Here is a 16,195-nt window from a genome sequence, read left to right on the forward strand (position 1 = left end):
AAACCTCCGCATTGGAAGGTACATTTCGTCATTCATATTATGATACTTAAAGACATCAATCAAAAGGAACAAACCTGCTGTCCGCCAATGTAAACATTACTTTCCTTGAACTGGGATGAACCAAGATCCTCGTTAGAGGTTGAATTCCCTGCAGATGCTGCAGAACTGTGATTATAACCGGCTGGCGAGGAGCCATATGCACCATAGGCGCCGGGCATTACAAGGTGAGCTGGGTTAGCTGCATTTCCTCCAGGTTTGAATTGCGGAAGAGGATATTTCATCGCTGTGGCAGCCACTGCTGGCGGAGGTGGATACACAGTGCTGGCCTGAGGTTGTTGAGGAAATGCACCATTACCGAGAAAGTGGTGAATTGGAGGCGGGACGTAAAATGGCGAAAAATAGTGACCATATGGAATGTAGTTAGGAGGGTAGTGGGATATGTGAACCCCACTTGGTGGTCTGAAAACAGGTACAGGTTGCTGAGTAACGGCTATTGAGCTTTGCATTAGCCCAGCAGCTTGGGTCACAAGCGGTGTTGGACCTGCTGTGGACAAGACACCTCCCTGCAGAATAGCATAAAGTTTTTGATAAATCATGTTTGCTGCATCAATCAGGAAAAATTATACCTACATTCAACTGTTTAAAGTTTATCTCTTATGGTTTCTCAAAATAGTAAACCACGTTACTATCAAAAAAGATAAGGGTTAATTGAACTTTACCACCAAACTGTATACACGGTGTAAAGTACACATGGTATAAAGTATAGATGGTAAACCCCTAAAGTCTAAAAATGTGCAAATCTGCCTCCCGAATTTTCCAAAATGTGCAGATTTTGGAAAACATCATATCTCCTTGAATTTTAGATCTTTCCAAAATATGCAATACCTTAATGAGTTATTTCTGTTAACCATTGACGGGTAAGTCTGCACATTTTAGAAAGTTTAGTGATGGGTTTACACATTTTTAAAATACAAGGGGCGCACATGGTGTAACGAAACTAAGGTGAAGTCAGTTCTTACAATTATAGAGAACAAAGCAACTAAGGTTGCTTGCTATTTTATTTTACATACAATAGAATATTGGTACAGAATCTAATATTTGCATAATAGAGGTAAAAATTAGACACTAGGTCCACTTTATAATCTAAGAAACAAAGAGTTTTCTTTTTTTTTTTTTTTTTGGGGGGGGGGGGGAGAATGTATTCAAAAGACAATGTTCTCTTAAGGTCTTATATGGCTGATTCAGAAATAAATTTGAATAGCAATACAAACCTCTTGTGGAGACTGAGAATTCGACGCAGGCAACACTGCAACATTGCCATTGTACTTTGTAGCAGCCCCAGCAGAAGGAAATGGAGAAAGACGGCCATCACCATCAGCCCCTGAGCGGTAAAACTGGGCATAATAACTAGTTGGATCAAATGGTTGATGGACCTATAACAAGAAAAGAATCAAATTTAACTTTCTAAGAAACAATTATGCATAATAATAACAAACAAAACAATATACGGGTAGCAGATCTCACAACATAGCTAGGAAGCCGGGAAACGTCACGTGTTTCCGAATCAGAATTGTCAAATGGGGCAGCCTGTGTACTCAGAGACATTGGGGGCACAAAACCAAAACTGTAATTTGAAGAAGTATGCACCCCGGAGTATTGATTACCTCCAGATGGTAAAGAATTGTCTTGCTTGGATTCATTATACTCCGGCATAGCACTGGAAGACCCATCAACCTCATTGGATGACAAATTTTCGGCAACATTAGAAGGTGATTGTGGATGATCAGCATAATCTCCCACCTCAGATGTAACAGCAACATTTTGACTGCAAACATAAAAGGTGCAATCAGCCAGAAGGACAAAGTTTAAACCTACACAAAACAAATTAAAAAAAAAACTACTTGTTGCAGCAAAAAAAAAAAAAAAAGAAAGGGAAACTACCATCAAGTTTTAGTTTGATCAGTGGTCACTTGTAAGAAAATATCATTATCCAGGGGAAAGATTCACTTCTCAAAAGTGATACCAATGATAACAGAGTTTCAGAGAAGAGAAAGTTGAAAGAGAAACAGAGAGAAGAGAGAGAAGCAGAGAATTGTAGAAATAAGAATCTCTTCATATTAGAGCACTGAACCAGTACTTATATATATATATATATATATGAGAATAGTGTTCAGCACACTAGATGAGAAGGCACCTTACAAACTTTAGTTAGGGACTGTTAGGGAGGAATCTATCCTAGCTGGCAATTCCTATAACTACTCTAACAGCTTCTAGATTCTTCTAGATTCTTTATTCAGCTCACTCTATTAAATGATTACACAGATAAGCAGTTAAAAGATTCTTATTCTCTCCATTCCAAAAATGGAATTACTTCCAGAATTCTAATTCTCTCATGGATTTAATAGAACTCAATGTGATTAGATTCTAAGTGTTTGAGGTACTAGATTTTTCAAAGAAAACAGTTTAAGCATTCCTACCTTGAAGCCTGCTCATCCACCGTCTCTTCAACAGCCTGAGATGTTTCCGAAGGAGGTGTGGAACTCTTTTCACTCTCAGGACCACTAACAAAGCTTGTATCGACTCCAAAAGTGACTCCCAAACTTCCAAAGCAAAATTTGTTCTTCTCAGACTCGGGCACAAAGATATGGTTAGGAAGTATAACATGTTGACGCTGTGGAAGATGGAAATCCTCCAGCTTCTTCTGCAGCTCTGTAGTAGCTTCTTCAGAGACAAGGGAACTAGGGGCAGACGATAACTGCCCGGTTACCTCAGCAGAAACGGCACGAGTCTCAGATGCACTAGCTGGTCTAGAGCCCTGATTGGTCGTATTTGTTGGCTTTGGTTTCCACTCCTTAGTAGAACCAGCTGTATGAGTCACAAACTAATCATATTTTGACAGGCATAAAAAGGAAGGAAGGAATAGAAACTAATTATAAATGTTCAGATGTCAATCTAACAAATGCCTAGAAGTTCCTATCCTACTAGGTAACGGAAAATTATAACTTCACTGTGAGCCTTCCTCCATCTGCTCCATCTACTAATGGGATCCTAACAACAGAGATGTTTCAGATGGCAAAACCCTAACTATACTATAATAAGAAGAAAGTGGCGTCAACTACAGAAACCAAAGGATGCAATAGTGCACTATTGAAAACCACTTCATGTCTTTAGACAGAGCATTTAAATAAAAGCCCCTCACAGTAGTTTTATCTATAGATATTACTAGTCTTCCTCTAACTCCAGCAAATACACTACCCTGCATCTAACTCATACATCTTACAAAAGTTATACACGTCTTCTTATATGTTCAAACAAATACCTACATTTTTACCAGATTTTCCTCAATAAGTACTACCCCAATTTTTTTCCAACAATATCCATACATAATCCTATAGTTTAGTGTGTCTAATCATCCAATGCAGCATTATCATCTCTAGAATATTGAGGTTATTCCCTTGTTGGATCCTTAGTGACTGATGATATTACAAGTTTAAGTAGGAAAGGAAGAAAAAAGATTAGGACTCCAAATAATAAAATAATATATTGAAATGCTGTGATATGATGTACTTCCTCCATTTCAATGTATTTAGATGCAAAATAGGTCTAGATACACTAATTTTTAATGTATCAAAACAGTCAAAGTGACAGTCATTTCGAAGGAGAGGGAGTAATGTGCTGTTATACAGGCAGCAAAACACTAAGCACTATTTATAATAATAGAACACTCCTAATCATGAAATACTAGGAAATACAAAAACCAATACTTATCATCTAATATACTCTTTAATATTAATTCTTGTTGACTAGACTTGTTGACAATACAGGAGGCAAAAGTGTACTTGAACTACACAGATATAAAGTACCTTTCTGATTGCCAATTAATTGTTGTGACCTGCTACCGTAATTAGAGGAAGGTCGGCTATTTGAAGAACTCCCATGAGTGGCTGACGATGAAGTGGATGAAATCTCAGAATGGTGATTTTTAGTCACTCCCTGAGATTTGACTTGAATCTTTCCTTGCACAGAAGAGCTACCAGTCTCAGAAGCTGGCATGATGTTGGGGAAATTTTAGTTAATTAAATTTAAGAAAAACTTTAAAACCCAACAAACTATGAAAGAAAGTAATAAAATATCAAGTACCCTAAACCACTGACCAGCAACTACTTTGTTCTCACCAGTGTTACCAGAATTTAACTCCCCAGGAGGACGTTGGCTACCAAGGTCACGTCTGATTGCACCAACAGCACCAGGAACCCATGAATCACTAGATGGAACCAGCACCGGGTCTGAAGAAGAGAAATATGCGGCTGATGAAGATGCAGATCCAGACCCTGAGCAGTTACCGGAGGAGTGCAGTGACCCACTTCCAGATGTAACAGTTGAAACTTTATGTGAACTACCATCAGAAGGCAAAGCACTACCCAAATTATTAGTAGGACCTGGTGGTGGACCCATTCTCTCTCCAGCTCCAGCTGATGACGGGAAAGGACTCCCGCCACTAGTAGTTCCAAAACCTTCAGTTTTAGGACCATTGGCAATAGTCGACACAGAGCTACAAAGCACATATACAGGTAGTTATAAAGTTTGAAGAACCAATCATACCAGGATAAAATATAAACAGTCATGATATCAATCAAAGTTACCAAAACATGAATTTTAGTTAATATAGTCACCTCGTTCCAGAACATTTTTCTTTAGATAGCTCCTCTTGAGCAGCTGGCAAAGGCGTCGCAACCTTCTCAGCTGCTTGATGAGTCCCAACATCTTTGGCCGTGCCAGAATTCTTGCTACCTCCAGCATCTGAGAGAAGTCCACAAAAAGAATCACAATCTTAATTAGGTGCTCTAAACCTCTGGCTGGTCAACATAATACCCATATTTGAGTAGTAATGCATACTGGAATAGAGATTTTTGCTACTATGTGGTCTCTAATATATGGATCAAACAATGCCATTGTGCCCTAGCATAAACAATATAAATAAAATAAGCCACTAAAAATTAAGTCCTTTCCAACGGTTTCATCTAGAGCTTTTCTTGGTCTACTTCTACCACTACTTGTTGGATCAACCTCCATCTAATCTACAATTCCTACTGGAGTTTCTTCAGATCTTCTCGTTATATGACCAAACTGCCTAAAGTAGAAACTATCATATTTTCCACATTCCCCAATAGTGTCACCCAAAATTGTGTTTGATGAATTAATTTCTAATTTTATTTCATTTGGTGTATTCCCCTATACATCACAACATCCCCATCTTGGCACCATTGAATTTATTCTCGTTAGTTTTTAATTGCCTGGTATATAGTCCCGCAGATTTGAAAAACGGTGCAAGAAAATGGCCAAATGATGCTACAAATCCAGACTCATCTATCTCTGTCTAAACTTACTAGACATGAAGCACCAAAAGTAGTCAGACAATAACTATTTTAGCTGACAAAGGAAGAGACAAATGTCAGATAGAGCAAAAGAAGCTCAAATAAAAGCAGTTACTCACCATGAGATGCATTATGAGGTGAAAAATTTCCCCGACCACCCCTAGGCCCCCTCCCTTGGGCACCAGGCCTCCATCGTGGCTCCACAGACTCTCTGCTGTTAAGATTCTACAGAATTACAAACAAATAAAAGAAGCAAAAGCAGAATCAGCAAACTGAATTGAGTGATTAGAACAATCTCTAAAAATAAGTCCAGCATAAGTAAATTACAGGAGCCACATTACATAAACAAGTGACAAAATTTCTATAATACTGAAAAGTTCCCTCTGTCCAACAAATAAATAACAGAAGTCCTTAAACTCACCAAAAGTGAACTATTGGTGGAAAAGAAAAACATCCAACAAGTAACTTTAATTTAAAGTTTTTAATTTTAAGTGCTGAAAACATCATCAAAACAACTATTTCACCATCGCTGTCTTACAATAAATAACTTACCTCCTTTCTTTTGTCCCTCTTTCTTTTGACCTCATGAAATGTGTCTGTAAAACATACTAACTGTTATTTTCTAAATAAAGATATCACAATAACTATGATACTGGAAACAACCTATAAATTCATATATAATTGACACAAGAAGTTCAGAACCAACAGCCATAGATACCATGCATGAATGAAAGGAAGAAAGATTAATAGAACATCCCATGAGAAGGCAAATCAATGCCCAAGCTACTTCAAAATGGCCGCAGAAATACAAATACAGTAGCAGATCGGCAGATCCTTATATGCAGAATGATGCCAACTTGAAACTTCACAAAACAAATAGCTCAAAGGGCAAAGAGATGAGAAAAAGCATTGAAACAACTATAAAGATAAGATATCTCGGCCAGTTAACTACAAGAGGAACTAACCATGTATAGATCCAAGAATTTATAGTTTGCAAAGACAACTAGAACTGTAAGGGCCTGTTTGAATAACCCTACTTATGAATTTTTTTAACTTTTCAACAGTCAATTTTTCCCAACTTGTTCTGTTTGGCTATTCAGCTTGGCACTATTCAAAAGTAAAAACTCTAATTGTTACTCATTTTTGTTTGTCCTGTTTGGGTATTCAGCTTAGCACTTCTCAAAAAATCATGTTCAATCTTTTTTGGAAAACTAAAACATACAGCTTCTCAAGAAGCACTTAAAATAAGCACTTTTATTACTACATATTCAAATATAGAATAACTTGTGAATACTTCCAAAAGCTCCATTTATATGAGTGCTTTATTGTTTATAACTAGCGAATCCTAACCCTCAAAGAGGAAAGTAAAAGTACATCCAATAATCAAATGGCCCTAGCATACTCTCCTTGATCAAGGTCTAAAACTTGAGTCTTGTGAATGGGGGGGAAGCTAATGTGGGAAGAGCTTTAACCCTATCGTAAGCCAACCTAGCTCATACTAGATTAGCCAGAGTTCAATAAAACCCTGAATACTGGTAGTTCAAAAAGAATGAATCTGTAAAATTTAATAGATATCAAAGAAGATTGATGCATATTAAAAGCATCAAGCTAGATTAATGTAATTAATAGCAGATAGCGGCTCATAGCAGTTAGCAAAAAATCCACTATACAAATCTAGAAGATAGTATTGCGGCCTATACAATAAATACTAACATAAATCAAGAATAATAAAAAAAAGGAGACATATTCAAGATTTCTAAGAAATCAAATTCATCAAACATCAATAAATTAAATAAACACATAAAAATGTAGCCTAGCTCCAGAGCCAGAAATAAAGATTGTAGATCGCATAAAGGCAGAGAAGGCATTGCAAAACACATGTGAAGAGCGAAAGAGGGAATAGGAAGTGGCAGTATTTTGAGTGGCAGAGTGGGCAACTGGGCATATTTTACAGGCAAAACAGAAACGGTTGATTTTTCAGAATCAGAAATTAAAACTGTAGACCTGCCCGCCTCTTTTCTCAAAGAAGGTCTTTGCCACTATTTCTACAACTGGCCGTGATGGAAAATAGCAGCTGACATGGCTGCAATGCAAAATACAAATGAACTACCCAATTCTCATAGGCTCATAGCATTTTTTGTAAAATCCATGAAACCTCATGCCTCACTATGGTAGATACCAACAAAACAATAATGGAGAATTGCAATTGCTACATAAATTGGCATGAATCTTAGCTACACCAAAATTCTTGTAGCACAGCACTTCATTCTTATGTCATGGATCACCACAATAAGCAGTTATAGCAATATTTAATGAGCTAGTGGCTGCAATACTAACATCATCAAAAGTCTAAGCCAACCTTCCAGCTTCCTCAGTGAGCTTCACCAATTTTTGAAGTTTGCGTTAATCAGCATCTGTAAACTACTTTCAGATCATAAATGACTATGTTAGCGTTGCACATGGCATATTGCTCTGTGAAATTGAAGGTTAGGGCTTCCTCTATAACTCTATTTCATGTCACTTTGCCCCTGACATGAATATAGCATAAACTCCCGAATCAGCATCGCAAATCCTCCTTCGTATTTCTATCTTGCATGCAGCTCCTTCTCCTTCAACTGAAAAGGTCAGTTGTCTTGCAGCCATGCAACAGGTGGTGTTATCTGTGTAATTCTTCTACTTCCTTTTGTTTTCTATTGCTTTTCCTAGTGTGGAATATTTCAAGTTATTTGCATTTGTAATAAGTTCTGCCCTAAATTAGTTAAAGAAATTATCGTTTCCTAGTAGTTTTTCTTTTTCTCTATCATGAGTCTCTAATTATTATATCATTTTATTGTGATAAATGTCCGAAACTACTAGGAGTGTCAATAATGCATATTTTACAAACTTCCCAAGTTTTCTCATTGCAGGTCCTCTGTAATAGTATTGCTCTGCGATCTGCTATGTCGCTACTCGCTACGAAGTCTATAACTGAATTTAAGAAGGCCATTATTTTGAAAACCTAAGTGTATCATGATAAACCAGTCCATGGAAGAAGAATACAGGAACTGCAAGCAAATCGTCACGAAAAAACAGTGGTTGGCTACAACGCAATATCAAATAAAAGCATATTTCCAAACATTATTAAGCCATCTTAGTCCATGAATCTGCACCTCTTGCAAACTCAAAAGGCAAAAGCAATCACTTTCAACGTCCTCCAAGATATATCGCTTGCTTAGATAACTGACTCATTGAAAGTGAAAGCTTTAACACACGATCAGTTCAAGGTACCACCAAAAACAGATTCAGGATGTTAAATAAGATCATACAAACAAAACACTATAACACACAGTCAAGTCCATAAGCTAAACACATTAACCAAATGCATCTAGGTAGAAAATAGAAACTGAAAACTTTGGTCCAAAAACTGAACTTTCTTTATGGCAAACTACACAACGCGCCTCAGAAATCAAAAGGGATATTAAAAATTTTTCTATCATAACCACCAAACAAAAGTGCATCAACAGTAAAGAAATTAAAAAATATTAAAAAGAAAAGGGGACATGGCCTTTATCATATCAAACACAATCATTCAAAGTCCCTACTCCAAACACTACCCCAAAAGAAAAAGAATCAAAATTCCAAAACAAAGCAAAGGGAACCCCAAATGAGAAAAAATAGAGAGTCCCAACACATGGATCACATGGGAACAAACAAAGATTGGGATTAGGATCAAGATCAAAAAAATAAAAAAATATTCAAATCCATGAAAAAGAAAAAACTCATATATATATATATATATATATATATATATATATATATATATATATAGAGAGAGAGAGAGAGAGAGAGAGAGAGAGAGAGAGAGCTTAGAATAGCTGAAATGATACCCTGAAGGAGAAGCTTCTGAGTGGTCTCGTTGGGATCCATGGAACATTCCTTGAGCATTGCATAAATGTCCTCATCACTGTGATTCCCTGTGATCTCCTTAATGTTCTGGATCGTCTTCCTGACACTGCTCGGAATTGAAGCCCTAAACCCACCACCGCTCATGTTTGTGACACAAAGTTTCAAACTTTGGAGAGAGAAAGAAAGAGGGGGTGTGTGGGTATAAGGAGAACAGAGAAAGAGAGAGGGGTACCTAAATAGGAGGACGAAGACGAAGAAGAAAAACAGGGGTCAGTGATTGGTTTTTTATGTGGTGTGATTAACAGAAAACCAGAGAAAAAAGGGACTGAGAAATAGATTTACAATGAGGAATTGGGAAGAGAGAGAGAGAGAGAGTTATGATCTGTGTTTTTGAATGGGGCTTTGAATTGATCTATTATGAATTCACAAGTAGCAGAGAGAGAGAGATAACCAAGTGTGTGTTGTTTTTTAATTTTTTGTAATTTATTTACAGTGAGGGGCTTTTCATTTTCATTTTCATTTTCTTTCTAGGCTCTCTCTCAAACACGCACTGTCTATGGCTTTTTTTCCTCACACTTGCCTCTTGTTTTCCTTCCTAATTTCCTCTTACTTGCCTTTTATTTTCCTTTTTTCTTCATCTTCGAGTTTTCCTTTTGCTTTTAGATTAATTTCCTTTTTCATTTTATTTTTTATTTTTTAATAAAAATGTTATTTACATATTTAAATGAATTTTACTGATTAGAATGTAGCTCAATTTGGTAAAGATTTTTAAAAAAGTGTTGTATTTTTAAAACATACAAACTCTTTATTTTATATTTAATAAATTAAAAAAATTATGTACTTATATTTACAATTTTAAAAGATGAGGTATTTTTATAGACGTTTAAAATTAAATTTTTTAAAGTTAGTTTATACTTATTAATATTAAATATTTCATATAATCTCATATATTAATTAATATCTAAATTTAACTCTTATATTTATATTTATTATAATATTTTAAAAATTAGCATTTTTAATATTATATATATATATATATATATATATGAATATATGAATTAATTATTTTTGAATATTATATTTATTAATTATAATTTAAATAGTTCGACTAGTGACCTATTAGTTAAACCACTAATCCAATAACCAAATGTCTCAAACGAATTTATTATCGATTCCATTTTAATAACTATGTACTAAACATAGATGTTAAACTTTTAAAAAACTATATTGTAAGAGCTGATTTTCATTGACTACTTTTGAAAAATAAAAATTTTATCAAACCAAGTTTATAAAGTTACTTGTGAAGAATATATAGATAAAACTAAGTTATGATATACAAATACTATTTTATGATAAATAATATGATATGCAATCAAAGAAAAAGTAATGTATTCGTGATATATGAAAAATTGGTACAATATGTGTGATCAATAAGTAAAAATGTGATAAAGAAAATGTATACTATGATTTTGTATCACAAGTATGAATAGAATTTGGAGAAAATGGATCATAGGTGAAGACAATTACCTACACATTGAAAGGAAAGATGCTATAAGTAAGAAAAAAGAAAATAACAAGAAGAAAGTTCGAAGAAGAGTCTAAAAAGAAAGAAGACCACGCACAATTCTCAATGTCTCCTTCCAAGTCTTATTCAGTTATTTGATGCTTTTTTCATCATGCTTTCCTTCCATGAGAGTTACTTACATCCACTTGGGTCTTCAGATCCCCTTTCTATTGCATAGTTCGACTGACTGTTCTCTCTCCTCTATTTGTATTAATACTCCCTCCATTGAAACTTGACTTTGCCCTCAAAGTTGAAAATAGGATATTAAATTCACATTACCTCATATGACTCACACGGGGCTTTCTATGCTGATAAGTTTTACCACTTACCATTTCTCTTAATTATTCGATGTCCCATAACTATCTGTAGTTATAAGTGACATCCTCTCTCATCCACTAATACTGGGGAGGAAAGGTGCACCTTCACATTTTTCAACAGCGAGATACGAAAAATCTTATGGATCTTAACTGAAATGAGAAGTTTCAATTTGTATGCCACTGATCTTTGTCAGTATGGCTGCAATTTTAGGTAGACAAAGTCTCCTACCACGAATTCCAACTTCCTGTGTATGTTGTCAGCCTAAGCCTTCATCCAAGCTTGGGCTTTTTGTAAATTGTACTTCAGAATAACCAAAACAGCATCACATAGTTGCAGTAATTCCTGCAAAGCTGGTGGATAGTTCAGGTTAGCTTCATATCTTATCAAAGGAGAAAGGTCCATCCCAAACACAGCCTTAAAGGGTATCATACCGATAGGTAAATGAAATAAAGTGTTATAGCTATTAGCTACCTAAGGCAAGAGCTTATACCATTCCTTTAGATTCTCCTGCATATAGCACCTCAAATACATCTTTAGACATCTATTAAACTCTGTGTTTTGGCCTCCAATTCTGGATAATATGCGAAACATTTAGCCAATAATATATCCTGACTTGTGCATCATTGCTCCCAAAATTTATTCATGAAGACTTTATCACAATCTAAAATAATGGATTGGGGCACATGCCGCGTATGCTAACCACATTTCGGATGAAGACTTCAGCAATTTTCGGTGACATAAAATTTGCTAGAAAGAGAATAAAATGGAAAAATTTAGACAAGTGATCGACAATGACCAAGATCACTAAGCAACCATGGGTTGGTAGTAGGCTAGTGATAAAATCCATCGAAATGTCCTGCCAAATTTGAGATAGATTGGGAGGGATTCAAGTAAGCCAGCCGATGGTTGTGTCATATACTTGGTTTGTTGGCAAATAGAGCAAGTCTTAATGTACCTCCTTACTGAGTATGCCATATCTTACCAATAAAACTGGGCAGATAATTGAGACAATGTCTTTTGTACATTTTCACGTCCCTCAACAATGGAATCGTAAAACTCCTTGTTGAATTAAGGCTGAGTGTGTTGGAATAACGAGTTTGTCATTCCAGTACTAGAGCCCTCGTCTAAGTTGCAACTTTCCCGAGTTTAACTCTGCCTACAAAAAATCAGACTTAGGTTGACAATGCTGATGTTCCTGCTGTAACAATCAAATTTTCGACAAGGTCGGATTACTGCCAGTTATTAGGTGTCACCTCCTAGTAATCCTATAAAATTCTAGACTCGATAATATTTACTACCTATGAGCCTTTCGTACTAACGGAATCGCGTATGTTAGCTTATTTTTATCAAATGTTTTTCTTAGTAAACCCGTTAGCAGCAACCAAAACATCATCAGAGATATATAATATAAAGTAAATAGAAAACTAACAGCAAAACTAAAGTAGCAACAAGATTACAGAAAAGCTTTTATACATATATACGTCATATATATATATATATATATATATATATATATATATATATATATATATATATATATATATATATATATATATATATATATATATACTGGTACCTGGACTAACAAAGAAAAAAAATATCAAATTCTACCCCTAAAAAATGCTACAAAAGTGAGGGAAGGAAAAGTATAAGGAATAAAGATCATCTATCTTACATTCTTCTCACCATCGGAGCACAAGTTTGCAGGCATCATGTCAAGACTAGTCTCAAGAATTTTCTGTAGGGTTCAAAAACAAATACTCCTCTAGTACCTCTCTGAATAAAACTCCAGTGGTGGCAGACAAGTCGAGATCTTCTAGCTAGGGGGGAGAGGGAAGAAAAAGAAAGGGTGAAAACCTATATGGTTCTCAGTAAGGCAACATCGTAAAAATACATCTGTCTCGTGAAACCTAGGATTCTGGCTCTATCATAATAACTCGCTTGCTAAGTCTCTCGGCTATTTTCGCTGCGCAGCTCTGACATAACTCTATCTTGCCATCTTCCGTTGGGGTTAATGCCGCTCTTTATGCTATTCTCTATGGCTATTGTTCCTAATTTTACTATCTTAATCTAAGCTTTAGAGAAATTGTAAGTATACAACTTTAAAACACAAAAAAGAATCAGAGAATATAAAGTTAACAAGAAGCAGATAGCACGTAGCAGAAAGAATGAACAGTAAATAATCACAATCAAATGCGCAATCAATTTATGATGCATGCCTGTTCCTAATGTAGGCCATGAGCTCATGCGTCAGTTGTCTACCCACAACCCGACGTTACTCGAGGTGAACCATGTATATGGTCTCTTTACCATGTCAATCATACACAATTATCATCATGGGCGAACCCATGTCAATTAGGATATCTTGGTATCATGGTAAGAAACAGTGCTATTAGTTAGGCGAACATTCCCACATTAGCAATCTTAGGCTATCAGTCAAACGGTCACTTTCGCAATAGCAATTTGGCACAAAGCCCATTCAACATACATTATGCTATCAGTTAGACGGACATTCCCACATTAACAATCTTAGGCTATCAGTCAGGCGGATACTTTTGCATTAGCACTTTGGCACAAAGGCCCATTCAAACCAACAAACAGTTCTCATGAATCATTATCCATTCATGGTTTCTCATTTTCTTTCTTTTCATCATGCCTCCGCATCACCTTATAAATACGCTACCTCCGCATCACCATATACTAAGCATACCTCCTCATTACCATGTTACTAAGCATACCTCCGCATCACTTTTTAACTTTAAACCTTCCTAGGGACAACTTGCATTCTTATTTATTTTCTTGAATTGTCTAGCCTATTGCCTACTTGGCGACTATTCTTCTATTAATAATTAATATAACAAACGAACTCATATTTGCACAAACTTTATGTCCACACGTTTATAATGAACTCAAGTTTCTAAAGAACTAAGAATAATATTTTTTTGGGTAGTCTAACGCTAGATATTGAAAAAAATCGAGACTGTTATTCTAGATTCTTGGAACAGCACCTTGTTGTCTTGTTATGTGGTTTTTATGTTGCGAAAGCTTATGCACGGACTATCTCTCTTGGTAAGGTCATTCTAGAGATCTTAATCTTTACTTTGAATTAGGTTTTACTGCATTTGGATTAGAATTAAATTTGATAACAAATTCAGTAAAAATCTGCTGCTACCATTAAGAAGATTTCAAAAAAATACAACAGGCTGCTCTGTATTTGAAAAATCTACAATAAATCCAATTCTAATCCGTTACTTCTAGGTTTTGGTGAGGATATACTCTACACCCTTAAGGTTTAGGAAAAACAAGTTTCGGATTCATAACACCTCTTTTGGTTAATTAAATGTCAGTTGGAAGTGCTACCTTATTTTTAGTAATTGGTTCTGAATTTCTGCGAACAACCCATATTCCAAGAGACATAACTAACTATACAAAATAGCTATGGATGTGAAATTTATACTCACTTAAAATAGACTTATAGATGTAAAATCTTTTTGGAAGCAACGCAAAATATCAAATAAATCAAAAGTTCTAGCGACTAGAAGTTGATACTACAAAGCCAGAAAACTAGAAAATTCTACAGCAACCACTAATTTTCAAAAATTCGCATCTTCCAAACCACTTGGCCAAATCCCTTGAAATTTTTATGGAGAAATCTTGTCATCTTGAAGTTTATTATAGAAATAATTTTGCTTGTAAAAACTGGCCAGATTACTCCTAGAATTTATTTTAAGTTACTGTCCAATCTGTTTTAGAATACCCAAAAATTTTCCATACCCAAAAATTTTGGAAGGCTCCCTAATTTTCCATAACCAAATTTGATCCTCTAAGTTTCTAACTCATACCATATCTATATGAATTATGCCATACTCTGTTCAAGAGACTCAGTTTCATATACATCAATAATTTACATAATAAACATAACATGATTACACTTTCATAACATTAAAAATTTGCACTACATCCAACAACAATAATTCAACCAGTTAACATAATTTTCAGCAATGTCAATCATATTAGCTTATCATCATCAATCAAGATCACATCTAATAATTACCCATAGCCAATCTACAATCCTATCATTTACCTCTTTTGAAGTTCAAAATTTTATTTGTGCCTCTTCCTTGAATTAGAAATCCTAACCACACGAAATTGAATCTTCAGTCAGCCCCATCTCATGCCATCACTTTTTTTCTCTTGTTGCTCTGATTGATGGAGAACAATAAAAATTAGAAAGACTCCTCTTTAACTTTCTTTTGGCATCACCCCTGCTCCCTCTGTTGTTTTCTTGCTCTCTCGTTCCCGTTTCTTTTTTTTTGCATTGAAAAAGAATACCCAAAAAAAATGGTGGACATATAAATAGGTGGAGAAGAAGTGGGATGAGGTGGTGACGAGAGTTGCATGGTTCCTCCTCCATAGAACACCTAATCAGAGCCATCATCACATGAGAAAACCAAGAGGTGTAACCTTGGTTGGGGGGTTTCTCTCTATTTCGGTTATCAAAGGAAGGATGAAGAAGATTAGGGCTTTAATCATGGTTAGGTTCCTGATGATGTGTATGCTTATCGTTCGTTTGAATAAAAAAAAGCGGTTTAATGTGTTGGTTCATATTTGACTAATCTTTAATGATATATTTATACTTCTCTTTAATTAATAATTAAAGATATAATATTCTGTGATGTTTAATAGAAAAATATGGAGAAAGAAAAAGAAAACCATGACTTTATAATGGAGAAAAAACCGGTTGATTATGAAGGGGTGGAGTTTGTTTGGTACGGTTTTCTGCTTAGAACATGCTTTTATTTCTCATGGTATACCTATTATTTTCACTTATCAAGTCTAAATTTGCCTTATTATTTTATGATGAGGTGATTCTTAGATATTTATCGAATTTCTTATCACAGAATTTCTGAGAATAATTCTATGGAGAATCAGGGTGTTATATCGCATCCACCTTACAAAAAGTTTTGCCCTCGAAATCGAAACTTCGAGTATACCTAAGCATTGAAAATTCTTAAGAAAGACACGTCCTAACTTTGGTACTATATTAACACAA

The 16,195-nt window shown here is 35.3% G+C and overlaps 1 protein-coding gene across 2 annotated transcripts in view; it reads right to left on the bottom strand.

Moving 5' to 3' along the window:
- Positions 1-9,894, bottom strand: part of LOC112702864 (uncharacterized) — a gene marked incomplete in the record, with an annotated part of 11,570 nt that extends 1,676 nt beyond the window's left edge. Inside the window, 10 exon segments of one of the 2 annotated variants that reach the window (XM_025754071.2) lie at positions 75-563; positions 1,272-1,433; positions 1,525-1,825; positions 2,478-2,865; positions 3,864-4,046; positions 4,176-4,552; positions 4,674-4,800; positions 5,495-5,600; positions 5,928-5,971; positions 9,242-9,894. In XM_025754071.2, coding sequence (XP_025609856.2) covers positions 75-563; positions 1,272-1,433; positions 1,525-1,825; positions 2,478-2,865; positions 3,864-4,046; positions 4,176-4,552; positions 4,674-4,800; positions 5,495-5,600; positions 5,928-5,971; positions 9,242-9,404 — 2,340 coding nt within the window. 2 annotated transcript variants of the gene reach the window in all.
- Positions 9,895-16,195: the final 6,301 nt, after the last annotated feature.

Source organism: Arachis hypogaea, chromosome 7 (assembly GCF_003086295.3).
Source record: "Arachis hypogaea cultivar Tifrunner chromosome 7, arahy.Tifrunner.gnm2.J5K5, whole genome shotgun sequence".
NCBI lineage: Eukaryota > Viridiplantae > Streptophyta > Magnoliopsida > Fabales > Fabaceae > Arachis > Arachis hypogaea.